Raw genomic sequence first — 15,143 nt, 5'->3', positions numbered from 1 at the left:
GGCATAAGCTGACACACAAGCTTGCAGTAGAATACTCTCCTAGTGCAAAAATAAAAAGGGAGAAGGTTTTTTTCTGGGTTAGCAGTGAGTCAGTACTTTGTGCTATAGCAGACAGCTGAGGAAACTGAGGCAGGACATGCATGTGACTGATTATCAAAAATTGTCACTCCACTAAACCTGAAGGAAAGAACCCAGCATTCAGGTGGGGCTACTTCTATTTCTCCAGAAGTCATTTGGGGCAAGGAGTAAGAGCAGGGAATTGACCTACATGACAGGAGACTAAGAGGGGTTTGAGGTCCAGTCTATGGGGAAACTGTCATCAGAATCAGAAAGTGAGCAATGGGGGAAGATAAAGAGGAATGACTAAAATAGTCAAAGGTTACAAGAGGAAAAAATCAAATAAAGATCTTGAGCAAAAGCACTTAAACCAATGGGGAAGCTACTAATAACAAGGGAATATGGTTTCCATATCACCTAAAAGAATGCAGATAGTTTTAAATAAATATTGAATGATAAAGGAAAGTGAATCAAGGCTTGCTGAAATGGAAGAATCTATGGACTCTCAAGGGATCATGAAACTATGGCATTCTTGAACAATTTAAAAAAAGAAATAAAAATTGTGAAAATAGAATTTATGAATTCCACAGCATAAATAATTAATAGAACAATTTAATAAATGTTTGATGAACTGATTAGAAGAGAGGAAGGAAAAAGTAATAACATTAAAAGAAAACATGATTTCCATAGAAGCAAAACATTGATCTTGAAGATAGGATGCATAAAAACAACTTAAGGATTATAAATCTTCTAACACACACACACACACACACACACACACACATGCACACCTTAAAAAGTTTCAATACTATAATTCAAGAAATAATGCAAGAAAAATTTTCCATATTTCCAAACATAGAAAATAAAGTATTAATGGAAAGAATCTTCAGGTTGCCTCCAGGGAAAAAAACAAAAGCAACATAATAAATATTATGCTGAAAACCTCAAGACATATACTAGTTAAGTTAAACAATTCCAAAGACCCTCCCCCACAAAAAATCTATTAACAACCAGAAGAAAGACCTTTAAATGTAAAGAAAATTAAAATAACAAGAATATGCTGTACCCACCAGAAAGTGCAGAAGGGAATGGAATAATGTGTTATGAAGAACAAAGGAACTCAAGATGTAATTCAAGGGACATACCTTGCAATTCTGAGTCTAACCATTAATGAAAAAAGATGAACATTCAATAAACAGAGGTATCCAAAGCATGTCTAGAAAGAACATAAGGTCTGAACAAATTATTTGCTTCTCAAACACCCTAGGCAACAGAAATACAAAGAAGATAAATATAGCAACCAAGGACAAAAACAACAGCAAAATAACAATAGAGAGATCATTAAAAGATTTCTTTCTTAAATTGCACAAAGAAACAAGATGGAAGAAGAGGGCAAATTAAAGTGGTGGTGGAGAAAGAGTCTCAAACTTCATGAACACCTCACTTAGAGGTGAATCAATATTTTGTGAGTTTAAATTACAGCAGGAGAGGGTACACAAAAAAGGAGAAAGGAAGAAAAGATAAAGGAGAATTTGTATTGAACCTTGATAAAATCAGAGGTTAAGAATGAAGAAAATATTCCTGTAGTTTCACAGAAAGAAGAGAACCTATAGGAGAGTAGGTGAAGGGAGGGGTTGAAAAGGGGTAAACTAACAAATGAGAGAAGAGACAGTCCATAAAGAGAAATGGTGACCTGGTTATGGGTATAATCTCAAGGACTTGGTGCTTAGAGAGACTATCTTTAGGGTAAGAGGAAACAGGATTCTAGGGACAACTTTCATCTAGAAGTTTGGGAAGGCATGATCTCAGGGATGAGAGTGCATGGCAAACCAGGGAAGAAATTACCAAGGAGAGGGAAAAACTTAATAATAATGAACTTCATAATCAGAGACAGAGAAATTTCTATCCTGAAGCAATATCCTCCTTATCATTTGCAGGAATTAGTATTTCTAAGAGTAAGTGGAACAATAGGGAAGAAAAAGGATCCAGGGGTCAATAGCTATAAGACAGTAATTATTTAAAACAAGGAACCCCAATTGCCAAATGGTCAAAGAATATGCTAAGGCAATTTGCAGATGAGAAAATCAAAGTGATCCACAGTCATATAAAAAATTGTTCTAAATCACTACTGATTAGAGAAATGCAAATTAAAGCGTCTCTGAGGTACCACCTCACACCTCTCAGATTGGCCAATATGACCATAAAGGACAATAACCAATGTTGGAAGGGATGTGGGAAATCTGGGACATTAATACATTGTTGGTGGAGTTGTGAACTCATCCAACCTTTCTGGAAAGCAATTTGGAATTATGCCCAAAGGGCAACAAAAATGTGCATACCCTTTGATCCAGCAATACTGGGTCTATACTCCAAAGAGATCATGGAAAAAGGGTAAAAACATCACTTGTACAAAAAAAAATATTCATAGCAGCCCTGTTTGTGGTAGCAAAGAATTAGAAATTGAGGGGATGTCTATCAATGGCTTAGCAAACTGTGGTATATGTATGTCATGGAACACTATTGTTCTATCAGAAATCAGGAGGGATGGGAATTCAGAGAAGCCTGGAAGGATTTGCATGAACTGATGCTGAATAAGATGAGCAGAACCAGAAGAACATTGTACACCCTAACAGCAACATGGGGGTGATGATCAATTTTAATGGATTTGCACACTCTATCAGTGCAATGATCAGGGGCAACTTTAGGGTATCTGCAATGGAGAATGCCACCTGTATCCAGAGAAAGAACTTAGGAATTTAAACAAATACCAAAGACTATTACCTTCAATTTAAGAAAAAAAGTTGTCTCATGTACTACATTTCTCTCTCTAATATTTTATTTTTTCCTCCAGGATATGTTTTTTTCTCTCAACACATTCAATTTTGATCAATGAATAACATGGAAACAATGTAAAGATTATCAAATTGCCTTCTGTGAGGAGGAGGGGGGAGGGAAGGGAGGATGGGAGGGAAAGTGTAATTTCAAAACCTTACCAAAAAATGATAGGTAGAAACTACTGTTGTATATAATTGGAAAACAAAATATATAATAAAAAAAAAAACAGGAAACTCAAAATAGGTATCTTAGATGTTTTGATTCCATTAAGTATACAGAAATTAAAGGACCAAGTAAGTGTAACAGATGGAAAGAGAAGATAGATTATTAAGAGAATGAGGAAGAGAAATCCTTTTTTTAGAAAAAGGTTCAGACATATGAAAATTTAAAAACTAACAAGGCAAATTAAAGAGGAGAGTAAGGAAATTTGCCTACTTCCTTGAGAGCAAAAGAAAAGATGGGAAGAATTACATAGATAAAAGAAAGAAAAAGAAATTAATAAGCACATCACTAAAACAAGGGGAAGGGGTAATAAACTAAATAATGTCACCTGGTCACTATGGGGAGCATCTAAGCAGCAGCATCCTTTTCTTATTGAGTTCCCAGCATGGGAACCTTTGCTGGAACTGGTTCTACTTCAGTCTTCCAAAACAGTGATGTCAAACTCAAATTAAAACCAGGACACCAATCTGTACATAAGTGTCCCTGCAGATTACTTAGTTTTAAAATGCAGTATTAACTGTGTTTTATTGGATTGTTTTATTCTGCTAAACAGTTCCCAAGGATATTTTAATCTGGCTTGGACCACACTTGGGAGTGGTGTGTTTTGATATTTCTATTCCAACTTTATCCAACACTATTTATTTCTCTTTACATATTCTACAGTCTAGCCAAATCCACTCCTCTTTAACATCTAAATATTGTCCTTTCTCAGTACCTTTGCTCACACTGTTCTACACACCTGAAATGATTTCCCTGCATCCTGATGACTTTCTCCCTGTCATTGAAAGCCTAACTCAAATGCTACCTTCTTGAGATAATCTCTTGTAATTCTTCCTCTTAGCAGTCACCTCACATGGTACCTTGTGTTCACTCCTGTTAGGTCCTAAGCATACATTTATTGCATTGTCTTTACCTATATAGGCTATCCCCCTGGTATTCAAAGGTCAATTTAAATTTAATTCTTCAAATACGTTTTAAGTGCCAAGACCTGTGTTGGGACAGAGACACAAGCCCTGATCCTCTAGAAGTTGAAAAGTAAACACACAAAAATATCCCTGAAACTGGAGAACAGACCAAGTTTTGCCTAAACTTGATCTCTTCCCTGGCAAGGAACACAGTGTTCTATACACAGTAGCTCCATAATGAAGGTTTGTTGAATTGGACCAAATATAAATGTGAACTGATAGGTGTTTTTGCTCTTACAGTTACTAAATTTGCATGAAATAGCAATTACTTTACCTCCACTCTAATATCATTTTAGGGTTTTTGATGGACTTGATAGTCACAACAATGTCTAAGAGTGCTAGACTTGAAGTCAGAAAGAACTGTGCTCAAAACCTATTTTTGAGAACCTGAGAAGGTTCTCAGTCTTGGTTTCCTTATCTGTAAAATGGGGATAGTGGTAGCACTGACCCCACAGCTTTGTTGTGAGTCTCAAACGAGAGAAGCTCATGTGTAGATTATTGTAACAAAAGTCTTCCCCTCCTGGGTGACTTTTGGTGGCAAATCCATAAAAATCCAGCCTGTATGATGAGAGTCATTTTGTTCAATGACTTAACAAAGTTTCTTTCATCTTCTAGGAGTGTATCATCGATGAGGACTGTGGGACAGAGAAATATTGCCAGTTTTCCAGTTTTGAATATACTTGTGAACTCTGTAAGAGTCAACAAACAGTAAGTAACCAACCATGCCTCAAAGTCTGACTTTGGTACTGGCCCTCTTTTGTTCTCCAGTGTCCAATCCCTTAGGAAAATGTGACAATTCCAAAATGTACACTGCTCACTGGGCACCCCACAATCCCCAGTATTCCTGGAAACACCTAGAATAACATAATTCATTTGGGGAACCTAGCAGAAGATGGAAGGAACAGCCCTGCAAAGAAAACTCTAAATCCAATCCTGTGTTTCTGTAGGACATACCCATTCCTGACCAGTATATCTGGATGGGAAGGGCCAGTGGCATCTCTGCCTCTTAGCCAGATTGGAAACGGGCTATATGGAACTGATCATTCCTCCCTAAACCTTTAGCCTTTAACTTGAGTTGGAGAAAGAAGTACAATCCTGTAGAGAAATATTTCTGTAGGCTATTTAGGTATATGGAGAGTAATCAGTTGTTTGCCCAGAACACAGGGATAAATACATTCATTAATATACTAGAAATGATTGGAGAATAAGATGTTTTTTGTGAATAAGAAATATTTATTTTATTATACTTACTAAATATTAAAGACTTATGATACAATATTAACAAGAATCAATAACTCCCATATCAAAAATTTATTATGAATTTAACACCCTTCCCCTCCCCAAACTTCATATACAAAATGAGAACAAATCTCAATTATATAGTTTGTTTTTTAAATGTATATAATAAATTCAACAAATTACTTTCAAAATTATCCTGTTTTTCTATTTTCCTTCTGAACTTCCCTCTATTCTCTTCTGTGCATTTAAAAACCTATCTTTAATGACTCTTCTTTTTTGTTTCTTTCTTTTTGCATTACCTCCTCCCTCTTTCTTAAGTGTTCCCCCAATAAAGAACGCAATTTTTTTTTAACAAACATAGTCTAGCAAAACAAGTCCACATATTTGCCAGGCCCCCAAAAAGGTGTCTCATTCTATACCCTGAATCCACCATCTTACTATCAGGAGGTGGATAGTATGCTTTAATATTAGTCCTCAGAGATTTCAATTGGCCATTGCATTGACCAGAATGCCTGTCTTTCAAAATTGTTGATTTATAATGTTGTTACTGTATAGATTGTTCTCCTAGTTCTTACTTCACTTTGCATCATTTTCTCCAAAACCATCTTTTTAATTATTCTTACTGTATAATAATATTCACTTACATTCACTTATCATAATCTGTTCAGCCACTCTCTGGTTGATGAGCATTGCCTTTGTTTCCAGTTCTTTCCCTCAAACAGAAAGAACTTCTATAAATATTTTTGTATATTTGGATCTTGTTTTTCCTTTGATATCTTTGGGGTATAGCTCTACTAGTAGTATCACTGGATCAATGGGCATGCAGAGTTTATTGACTTTGGTGGGAAAGTTCCAAATTGCTTTCCAAAATGGCTGGACCAATTCATAGCTCCACCCAGACTGGCATGGTGACTTCCCTGTCTTCTCATATCCCTTCCAAAATTTGTTATTATTCTTTTTTGCCACTTTCGTTTATCTGATATGAGATAGAATTTTAGAATTGCTTTATTTTGTATCTTTTTAATTATTAGTGATTTGAAACTTTTTAAATTTAATTCTTTACATTTTTATTTTTTCCTTTGAGAGTTGTTTTTCATAACCTTTGGCAATTTATCTATCAAGGAATGGCTGTCATTCTTAAATATTTGAATCAGTTCCTTTGAATCTTTATCAAAGAAATTTGTTACAAAGATTTTCTCCCAATTAACTATTCTTCTTCTCATTTTTAACTGTCTTGCTTTTGTTTGTGCAAAAATTCTTTAATTATATGTAATTAAAACTATCTTTTATATCTTTTGATTCTACTCCTTGACTAAGAAAGAATTCTTCCTGCATTCATAAATGCAGAAGATAATTTTTTGTGCTCTTTTATTTTGTTTATGATTTTGATATCTAAGTAATATATTTATTTGGAGCTTATTGTGGGATGTGGTATAAAATCTTGGTCTAAATTTAATTTCTGCCAAATTGGTTTCCAGTTTTTCCCTGAAATTTTTGTCAAATAGTGAATCCTTACCCCACTGGTTAGAATTTGAGGATTCCTAGACTGTTGTGCAACAGCCATATATATATCACTTGCTGTTTACAATTAGCTTTGTGAGAAAGGTAATATAAATATTATTATCCTCATTTTACAGATGAGGCAATTAATGTTCAAAAAAAGGGGGAAGTGTCCTTTTCACTATCATATTAATGGTAGCATCCAAATATTGCCCTAAGTTCTTTGCATCCATGTATCCTGACCCTACCAAATTTTCAAAGTTAACTTGTATAAGTTGAGTACACTATTAAAAGAATAATTTTTAATGTTAATAATCAGTAAGCTCCTAGTGGAGCAACATTGAAAAATCATAAATGGATGCATTAAGTTTTTTCTAAGGTGTGTCTGTCTCTCCATCCAAATCTACTGTTGCTCATTGTTGGTTTTATACAGAATTTTCCATGCCCTTTGAATTTAGCTCACAATTCCGCTACTAACCCATTAGCCTCACCCAGTTTCCACACCTCTGTCTTGTCCTAACCTTTGTCCAGGCCTGAGGGCCCTCATATATTTTTTTGTCCCCATTCTCAAGGACTGTTCAAGAGACAGTGAATGCTGTGGAGACCAGCTCTGTGTCTGGGGTCATTGTGCAAAAGCTGCTTCAAAAGGTAGTAATGGAACCATCTGTGACAACCAGCAAGGCTGCCAGCCTGGCTTGTGCTGTGCTTTTCAAAAAGGTAGGTGACTTCCCCTGTTTTAGCCATTTGAAACTGTTTTCTGTAGGTCCTGAGAAGCCTTGTTTCAATAAGACTGGGTCAGGCAGGAGGATATAAGAAATAAGACTATTATTCCTAGAATCCCAGAAACTCAATCACAAGGGACCCAAGAGGTCATCTAATCCAACTTGTACTTAAGCAAAAATCCTCTTTATATTATTCCTATCTTTTTTTTGGGGGGGGGGTTGCAAGGCATATGGGGTTAAGTGGACTTGCCCAAGGCCACACAGCTAGGTAACTAAATTCCTATCTTTGAAAAACTTTATTAAAGAAGGAATGAAGGTATTCTATTCCATTTTTGGATGGAACTAAATGTTAGAATGTTTTTCTTGATATATTGGTCCCAATTTTGCCCTCTTGGGGCAAGTAGAGCCTTGTTGCACCTCTGCCTGCCAGTGCTATCATTTTCCTCCCCCTTGTCTTTCCCACCCCTAGTCTTTTCTCTGAGGACATCTAGTTAAATCAAGGTGCTAAGGAACCCCTTCCCTTCTATATCTCTAACACTCCAATAATGGGGAACTCACTGCTTCCTGAAGCAATTCATTTTGGACATTTCTGATTTTAGGAAGTATTTTTTCTATTCTGCAATGTTTTAGGCAACCCCCCCCATTATTCCTATTTTTTCATCTTATGGAATCAAGGAAAACAAGCCAAATTCATCCCGCCCCCCTTCTCAGCAAAGGTTTCAGAGACATCTTCAAAGGAGATGGTTCTTTTCTTCCCTAATCTCTAGTTTAATATTAAGATAGAAAGGATAGTTCTCAGCGGAATAAGTACATTTTTTTCCCCAGGAGCAAAATCCTCTTCATTCCTATCCTCAAGAGACTTTAGGAGCAAGGAAATCATTATAGGGATGACTTTGGGATTGTAAAAATTGGGTTGCATTCTTTTACATTTTTAAGATAGTTTTCTGTTCTATTTTTAATTTGAGTTCTAGGAGCAGCAAAGTATAGCAAGCCTCCTGTTTGGTTGATTGATTTGTTCCATTTCTAGATAGAGGGAATACAAAGACATAAATAGAAGTCTTTACCTTCAAGGAATAGACATTCAACTTGGGAAAACAATGGAAAACTGGTTGCAAAATATATACCAAGTGGGGAAAGTCATTAACATCTGAGAGAAAAGGACAGGTTTTCTATAAGAGATAAAATCTGAGCTGAACTTTGAAGGAAAATGAGGGGAGGTGACACAGATGGGAACACAATGTCATAAACCAGAAATAGCACAGGCCAGGTGGGCTGGAACATAGAATGGATGCAAAGTTGGGTGCCAAAAGCCTGGAAGGGTAGGCTGCAGTCATATTGTCAAACACTGAAAAGTCACAGAAGCATCTGCATTTTCTCTTATAGAAACCGGGAACCACTGGATGGTTCTTAAGCATAGGAGAGACCTGGTCAGCTTTGTGCTTTAAAGATATCAATCTGGGTGTTGTGTAGAGGATGGTTTGGAGAGGGAAGAGATAAGAGACTGGGAAACCAGAGAGGTTGTTGTAGTAGACCATAGAAGAAGTAAAGGGGCGGTCACTATGGATGAAGCAAGGAGAAAAGATATGAAACATATTGTGGAGGTGAAAGCAATTTTTGAGACTTGATAACATGGCAATATGAGAGGAAGGAGTCAAAGATGATTCTGAGGTTGGGAACATGGGTGTCTGGTGATGCTCTCAAAAAATAGGAAGTTTGGAAGAGGTTCATTTTGAGGGGAAAGAATGAATTGTTTTGGATGGGTTGCTTGAAATGATTATGGGGCATCCCATTGGGAGACCAGAATTGGAAGTCATTTGCAGAGATGTGATGATTGAACTCATGGGAGTTTATATGATAATAGAGGTTGTAAACAGATGAGAGCCTTGATGATGTATCCATGTATAAGGGATAGGGCATGGATGATGATCCAAGGAAATGAGGAGGTAGAGTATCACAAAAATCTAGGGAGGAGAGAAGGGTCTAAGTCCTAAGAGGAAAAAGGGGTCAACAATTTAAAATGTTGCACAGGTCAAGAAAGAAAAGGAAAAGGGAAATGTGGTTGCACTGGCAATGAAGAGATGAATGAATGAAAAGTATTTAAACATGTAATAAAAGCAAAGCAGCATATAAAATTCAAGGATGGTGGTGCATTCTCATTGGAGACCTCATAGGTAACATGGAACAGAACACTTTTAGTTGAATAATGAGATTGAAAGCCAGATGGCAATGGAATATAAAGTGAAATACTTTCCTCCCCAGCTAGTTATTTAGGGACAGTAGGAGTGGGAAGTGAACAAGTGGAGGGGATAAGAGTAGATCTCTTTTTCTTACCCAGTGGGTAATCTCAAGGGTAAGGACTCATTATATTTCTTCTGAAATTCAAAGACGAGTTCATTAAAGATTTGTTGCTTTTTTCCAGGGCTGCTGTTTCCTGTGTGCACACCGCTGTCAGTGGAGGGAGAATCCTGCCATGACCCTTCTAATAGACTACTGGATCTCATCACATGGGAACTGGAACCTGATGGGGCACTAGATCGATGCCCATGTGCAACTGGTTTAATCTGCCAGCCACACAGGTGAGTTCTCCATCAGAAACAAAAAACCACTCCTTCAACCAGAACCCACCAGATGGCCACTAGGCTCCAGCACATATCTCACAGGACCTTCTTATCTCAGCTTTTTGGCATCTGGTTGTAAGAATTACCATGGTCATATCAAAATCTCAGGATCTGCAAGTCTGAAGGAGAGTTGAGACTTTCTATGTCAATCCCATTAATCTCTTCTACAGCACCAACAAGTGCTTGTCCAGTCTTGAGTGCACTTTGCTGGTGTCCTCCTTAGGGGAAGCCCTTTCCACTGGAGCTAAGTACAGTATAGAACTGTTATCTCACACATGCCAGTCATTTGGATGTGCCCAATCCAAAGGGCCATTTTAGGGCGAAACTACAAGTAGTATGGTAGAGCATTTCCACTGTATTGGTTCCAGAGTATGGGCTCTGGAGCCATAGAACCTGGGCTCAAATCCCAGATTTGACACACTGCCTGTGTGACCAAGCACTTAATCTCCCGGTTTCTTCATACAATGAGGGGGTTGGATTGGATGGCTCCTAAAACTGCTTCAAGTTCTAAATCTATAATCCTGATTTTGGCACAGTCACTAGAACACTAGATTTGGAATCGGGAAGTTCCGAATTCAAATTCTGTGTGAGCTTGGGCACATTATTTAACCTTTCTCAGCCTCAGTTCCCTTACCTGTAAAATGGGGATAATTATAGCAGGATCAAGTAAAGATAACACATGTAAAAGTGCTTTTTAAGATATAAATGCTAGCTATTAACTACTCCAGCCAGTTGTGTCCTTGAACCAGTTGACTATGCCAGGTGCTCCTCAGATTTTTCCATGCATGGAAAACTATTTTTGAAAAATGCCTTCGAAACTTTCATAGTCAAGAGGCACCAGCCATGCTTTGGACAATCTTGTTTGAGGTGTGAATGCAGAGTTGAGAACAAGAGCCTCATTGTTGCTTCTGAGTTGGGAGCAGGTCTCCTTCATTTAAAGTGCTAAACAAAAGGTTGACAGGCTGGCTGGAGAATTGTGACCAAATTTAGCTGCTTGCTTTCTAGGCACAGTTTGGTGTATGTGTGTGAACTGTCCTTCAATAAAACAAGACATGAAGACAAAGACCAAGCAATGACAAATGAGGGTTTTCTATTCAGCTTGCTGCCTGAAGACATTGGTGAGGACCAGGAAGATGGAGATCTTGTCCAGGAAGTCCGTAGGGAACTGGAAAATCTGGAGAGAGATCTTTCAGAAATCTCTCTAGATGAGCCCGCTGTGACCTCTGATCTGTTTTATGTAGATGAGATTTAATTCGACAAGGACAGCTTTGTAATCTAGACTTTTTACAATTGTAATTTGTGTATATTGTCTTGCTTGTATAGACCTCAAACACATTCACTATTGGATAGAAGTGCAATTTAATAACTAATATATTTGGAGGGGATATTCTTCATGCATGTTTAGATGAGGTTTCTTTTTCAGTGTGCTTTCAGTTAATTTATACATCTGGACCAAAAAAAAAAGGTTGCACTGAAAAAAAAATTAGGCTTGCTATACTTTTGGCCAGGTGACTAAAAATTATAGGCATAAAAGTGAATTCTTATTTTTACACTTGCTCAGCTTAAATTATCCCCAACATTTAAAATGAATTGGTTTGAAAGTTTTGGTAGGATGAGCTGTAAAGGGAAACAATTTTCCCCACTAATGGTTTTTTTTTTAGGGACAGTGAACTTTAGCGATGTACAGAATTCCTTGTCATTTTGAAAATATAATCCTGGTGAAATGGCAACAACTTAAGTTTCTGAGTATTCTTTATATCGAGAATTCAGTTGCAAAATCTTATATCTTTTGAGGATGTTTTCTACTGACCAACTATAAAGAAAAGCTGTTCAATTAGTAACAATCCCCCATTACTGCCCCATTTATATATTCATATGTTAGCTTGAGAAAATAGTGGCCAAAAACATCTTCAATCAACTCCACAAAAAACTGTAACTAATGTACTAGGAAGAGAAAATGTGAGTTTATTCTGAAGCATGGCTGAAATGGAATGTGGTATAAAAGAATCCCCTACATTATCAGAATTCAAGTATATTTACTCATCGGCGATATATTCTCACCAACTGCCCAAACACCCAACTTTGATACAGATATTCTAAAAATTCTTTTATGGCACTGTCTTTAGTAACCTGATATGACTTGCAAAAACTGACAAGAGGGTGACTTTGTATGCATCTGCCTCACTTAAATCCAATTCACCTGCAGGTCAAGACATCACCATCAGGGTGTCATTGGTTCTCCTGGAGACTGAAGGACAAACAACCAACCATCACCCCCACCTACCCCCTCAAAAAAGTCTATGGATGATTTAGGATGCTTACAATGTATGAAATTAGTTGATTGTTAGCGAGCAATCTTAATAAAATGGAAAGTTGGGAGTTATTGAATAATTGCTGCCCTGTCAGATTACACCAAAATTTCCATGAAAAATTAATAAACCCAATTCTTACAGATTAAGGAGAGGCATGTGGTATAGAAAATGAAGAGGGAATAATTACGTAGTTGTGTGGCCTTGGGCAAACCACTTAACCCCATTGCCTTGCAAAAAAAACCCCCCAAAAACAAGAAAAATGGAGAGTGGAGCTCAGAGTCAGAATGATATGAAGTCAAGTTCATCACTTGATACCCAATGGCTTTGTTACTAAGGTAAAGTAACTCAACTTCCGAATGACCCAGAGAATTCTGGAAAGATGCTGCAGATATTCAGATAAAATTGCCTCATGGTGTTTCTTTTACCAGTAAAATTATGCATCAGAACTACTACCACCACCTTCTCCCCCTACAAAAATGGGTGGGAAGTATCTCAAAAAAATTAATTCTGTATTTTTCACTTAAATAAACCTTTTATTCAAAACTGCAAAGGATATTTTAAACACCATCAGAAGAAAATAGAATATAAAAATCCAGTCAGTATAATATGGCCCATTCTGAGGCCAAATGATGAATCTAATTTTCTATTGTTAGTCAAAAAATATTCAAGAGATGGTGTGCTGATGATCAAACAAAGATTATACACAGCATGAAATGTGGATGACTTTTTAGGACCAAAACCTGAAAATAATTTGGGGTGAAATGACATTCATGGACTATTTCCAAAGATAATTTTAAAAAAATTATCTATTCCAACATATCTGCTTTTTTTTTTAAAATCACACTTTCCACAGTAATTTTTGACAATGTAGTAGCTTCATTTGAAGGGGAACCTAAGCATCAGCTCCAACCCAATGAGATAATCCCTTTTTAAGTGTTTCCATAAATATCAGTGACATGCATTTAATCATCTCAAACAGCCTTCACTGAAATGTTCTACCAAATTTCTACCAAAGGATCTGTAATTTGTCACCTGTGTCTATATACAATTCTAATACCTTGTTTAGAAATTTTGGAGATAATTTTTTTGGTCTCCTGTCTCCCTCTCACAAGTTAAACTCATTTCTTTACCTTAAAACAAAAGGGTTGTGCAAGATAGAAATGACTAACTTCCATTCATGAAGCTATACAATTATCTGATCCACATTGTTTCCAGGTTTAGTTAGCTCTGGATCTGTCGATAAATAGATCTTTAGATATTTTACCATGGTCTCACTCTTAAGTTAAAAAGCTGAGAAGTGAGGGAATCTGTTATGATCAGTCATTTCTCCCCCCCCCCCCACTCTTTTTTACATTTTCATCTTGTTTCCATTGTCTGAGGGGAAAAAGCACTTCATTAGTCTCAACCACAATTCCTCCCTTTCCACTTCCTTTCCTGTTGCCTACAAACACATCCAGGTGTGGACCCCAGTGCCCCGGCTTTCAAAAACTTGTACTTGACCTTCATTTCTGCTAACTGCAGTGCTGCACAATTTTAATTCCCATTTACTGCCTAGGCCCAAAGATATTCTTAATCTCTTTGGTGTCATGGACCCTCTGGCAGACTGATAAATTGTGTGGACCCTTTCCCAGAATGTTTTTAAATGCCTATGATAAAATATCTTAGGATTACAAAGGAATCAGTTCTTAGTTTTTTTAGAAGTTCATAGATTAGGTTCTATGACTCATATCAATCTACATTGTACTTAATGTATCTATTCTCACTTTCTCCATTGCAATACACCTACATCTCACTCCATTACCCAAAGGCAAGTAGCTAACCAAAGCATTCCATTAAATTCTCATTAAGTTTACCAACAATCTTTTAATTGTAAAATCTAAGATACTATCTCAGTACTCAGCCTTTTTTGACCTTGCTGCAGTTTTCTAAATAGCACAACCTACTGGATAGTCTTCCCCCTTGGCTTCTATGACACCACTGGTCTTTCCTTTTTAGTTTCCTTGCTGGCTCATTATCTTTCACCTCTTAAATCATGATTATCTCCCAAAGCTATTACTAGGGCTCTTGTTTCTCTTTTCCTTGGATTAACAATCTTTTTGTAAATGTGGCATCTACAAAGACCTGAATTCAAATAAATCTTGACATGAGCTATGTAATCTTGGTCAAATCATTTAACTTTCCAGCCTCATTTTCTGTAAAATGAAGACTTGGATTCACAAATCTAATCTAAGTCAAATACACTGACCACATTCAGCCCATTGGACTAATGAGCACAGACCAAACCAAGTGAAAACGTAATTTGGCAAATATTTAACAAAATAAACCAAAATATAATAAAACATGATAAATGTGATTCTGTCAAAATGGAACATACATATCACATATGGCTTGATAGCATCACATCCCCTTCCACCCACACCACTTTCTATCTAAATTTGATTCCATTAGTCTAAGGTCCTGTTTAGCACCAAACCTACCAGGCAGCCTCAAAACTCTCAAGTCTCTGACCAGGGTTTAGTAAACTTCACCTGGATACCCTACCTACCAGCAACTCATAGGCTTTCCATGTCAAAAGCATCAATAGTTATCCTCCTAAACATGGCCTCCCCAAAGTCCCTTATTTTTATCACAGGCTCCCAGGTTCTCAGGTTTCTGACATCAAGGCTGTCTGCC

At 36.9% G+C, this 15,143-nt stretch overlaps 1 protein-coding gene across 1 annotated transcript in view; it reads left to right on the top strand.

The window, feature by feature from the left end:
- The window catches only part of DKK3 (dickkopf WNT signaling pathway inhibitor 3), a 67,970-nt gene extending 53,142 nt beyond the window's left edge, over positions 1-14,828 (top strand). The window contains exons 5-8 of the mRNA XM_074230324.1: positions 4,695-4,787; positions 7,391-7,535; positions 9,960-10,116; positions 11,164-14,828. Coding sequence (XP_074086425.1) covers positions 4,695-4,787; positions 7,391-7,535; positions 9,960-10,116; positions 11,164-11,410 — 642 coding nt within the window. The 3' untranslated portion in view covers positions 11,411-14,828. The remainder of the gene's footprint in view (positions 1-4,694; positions 4,788-7,390; positions 7,536-9,959; positions 10,117-11,163) is intronic.
- The last annotated feature ends 315 nt before the right edge of the window (positions 14,829-15,143 follow it).

The sequence above is a fragment of the Macrotis lagotis genome, chromosome 3 (assembly GCF_037893015.1).
Source record: "Macrotis lagotis isolate mMagLag1 chromosome 3, bilby.v1.9.chrom.fasta, whole genome shotgun sequence".
Lineage (NCBI taxonomy): Eukaryota > Metazoa > Chordata > Mammalia > Peramelemorphia > Peramelidae > Macrotis > Macrotis lagotis.
The sequence above is the reverse complement of the archived record's forward strand: the minus strand, read 5'-3'. Positions and strand labels throughout refer to the sequence as shown.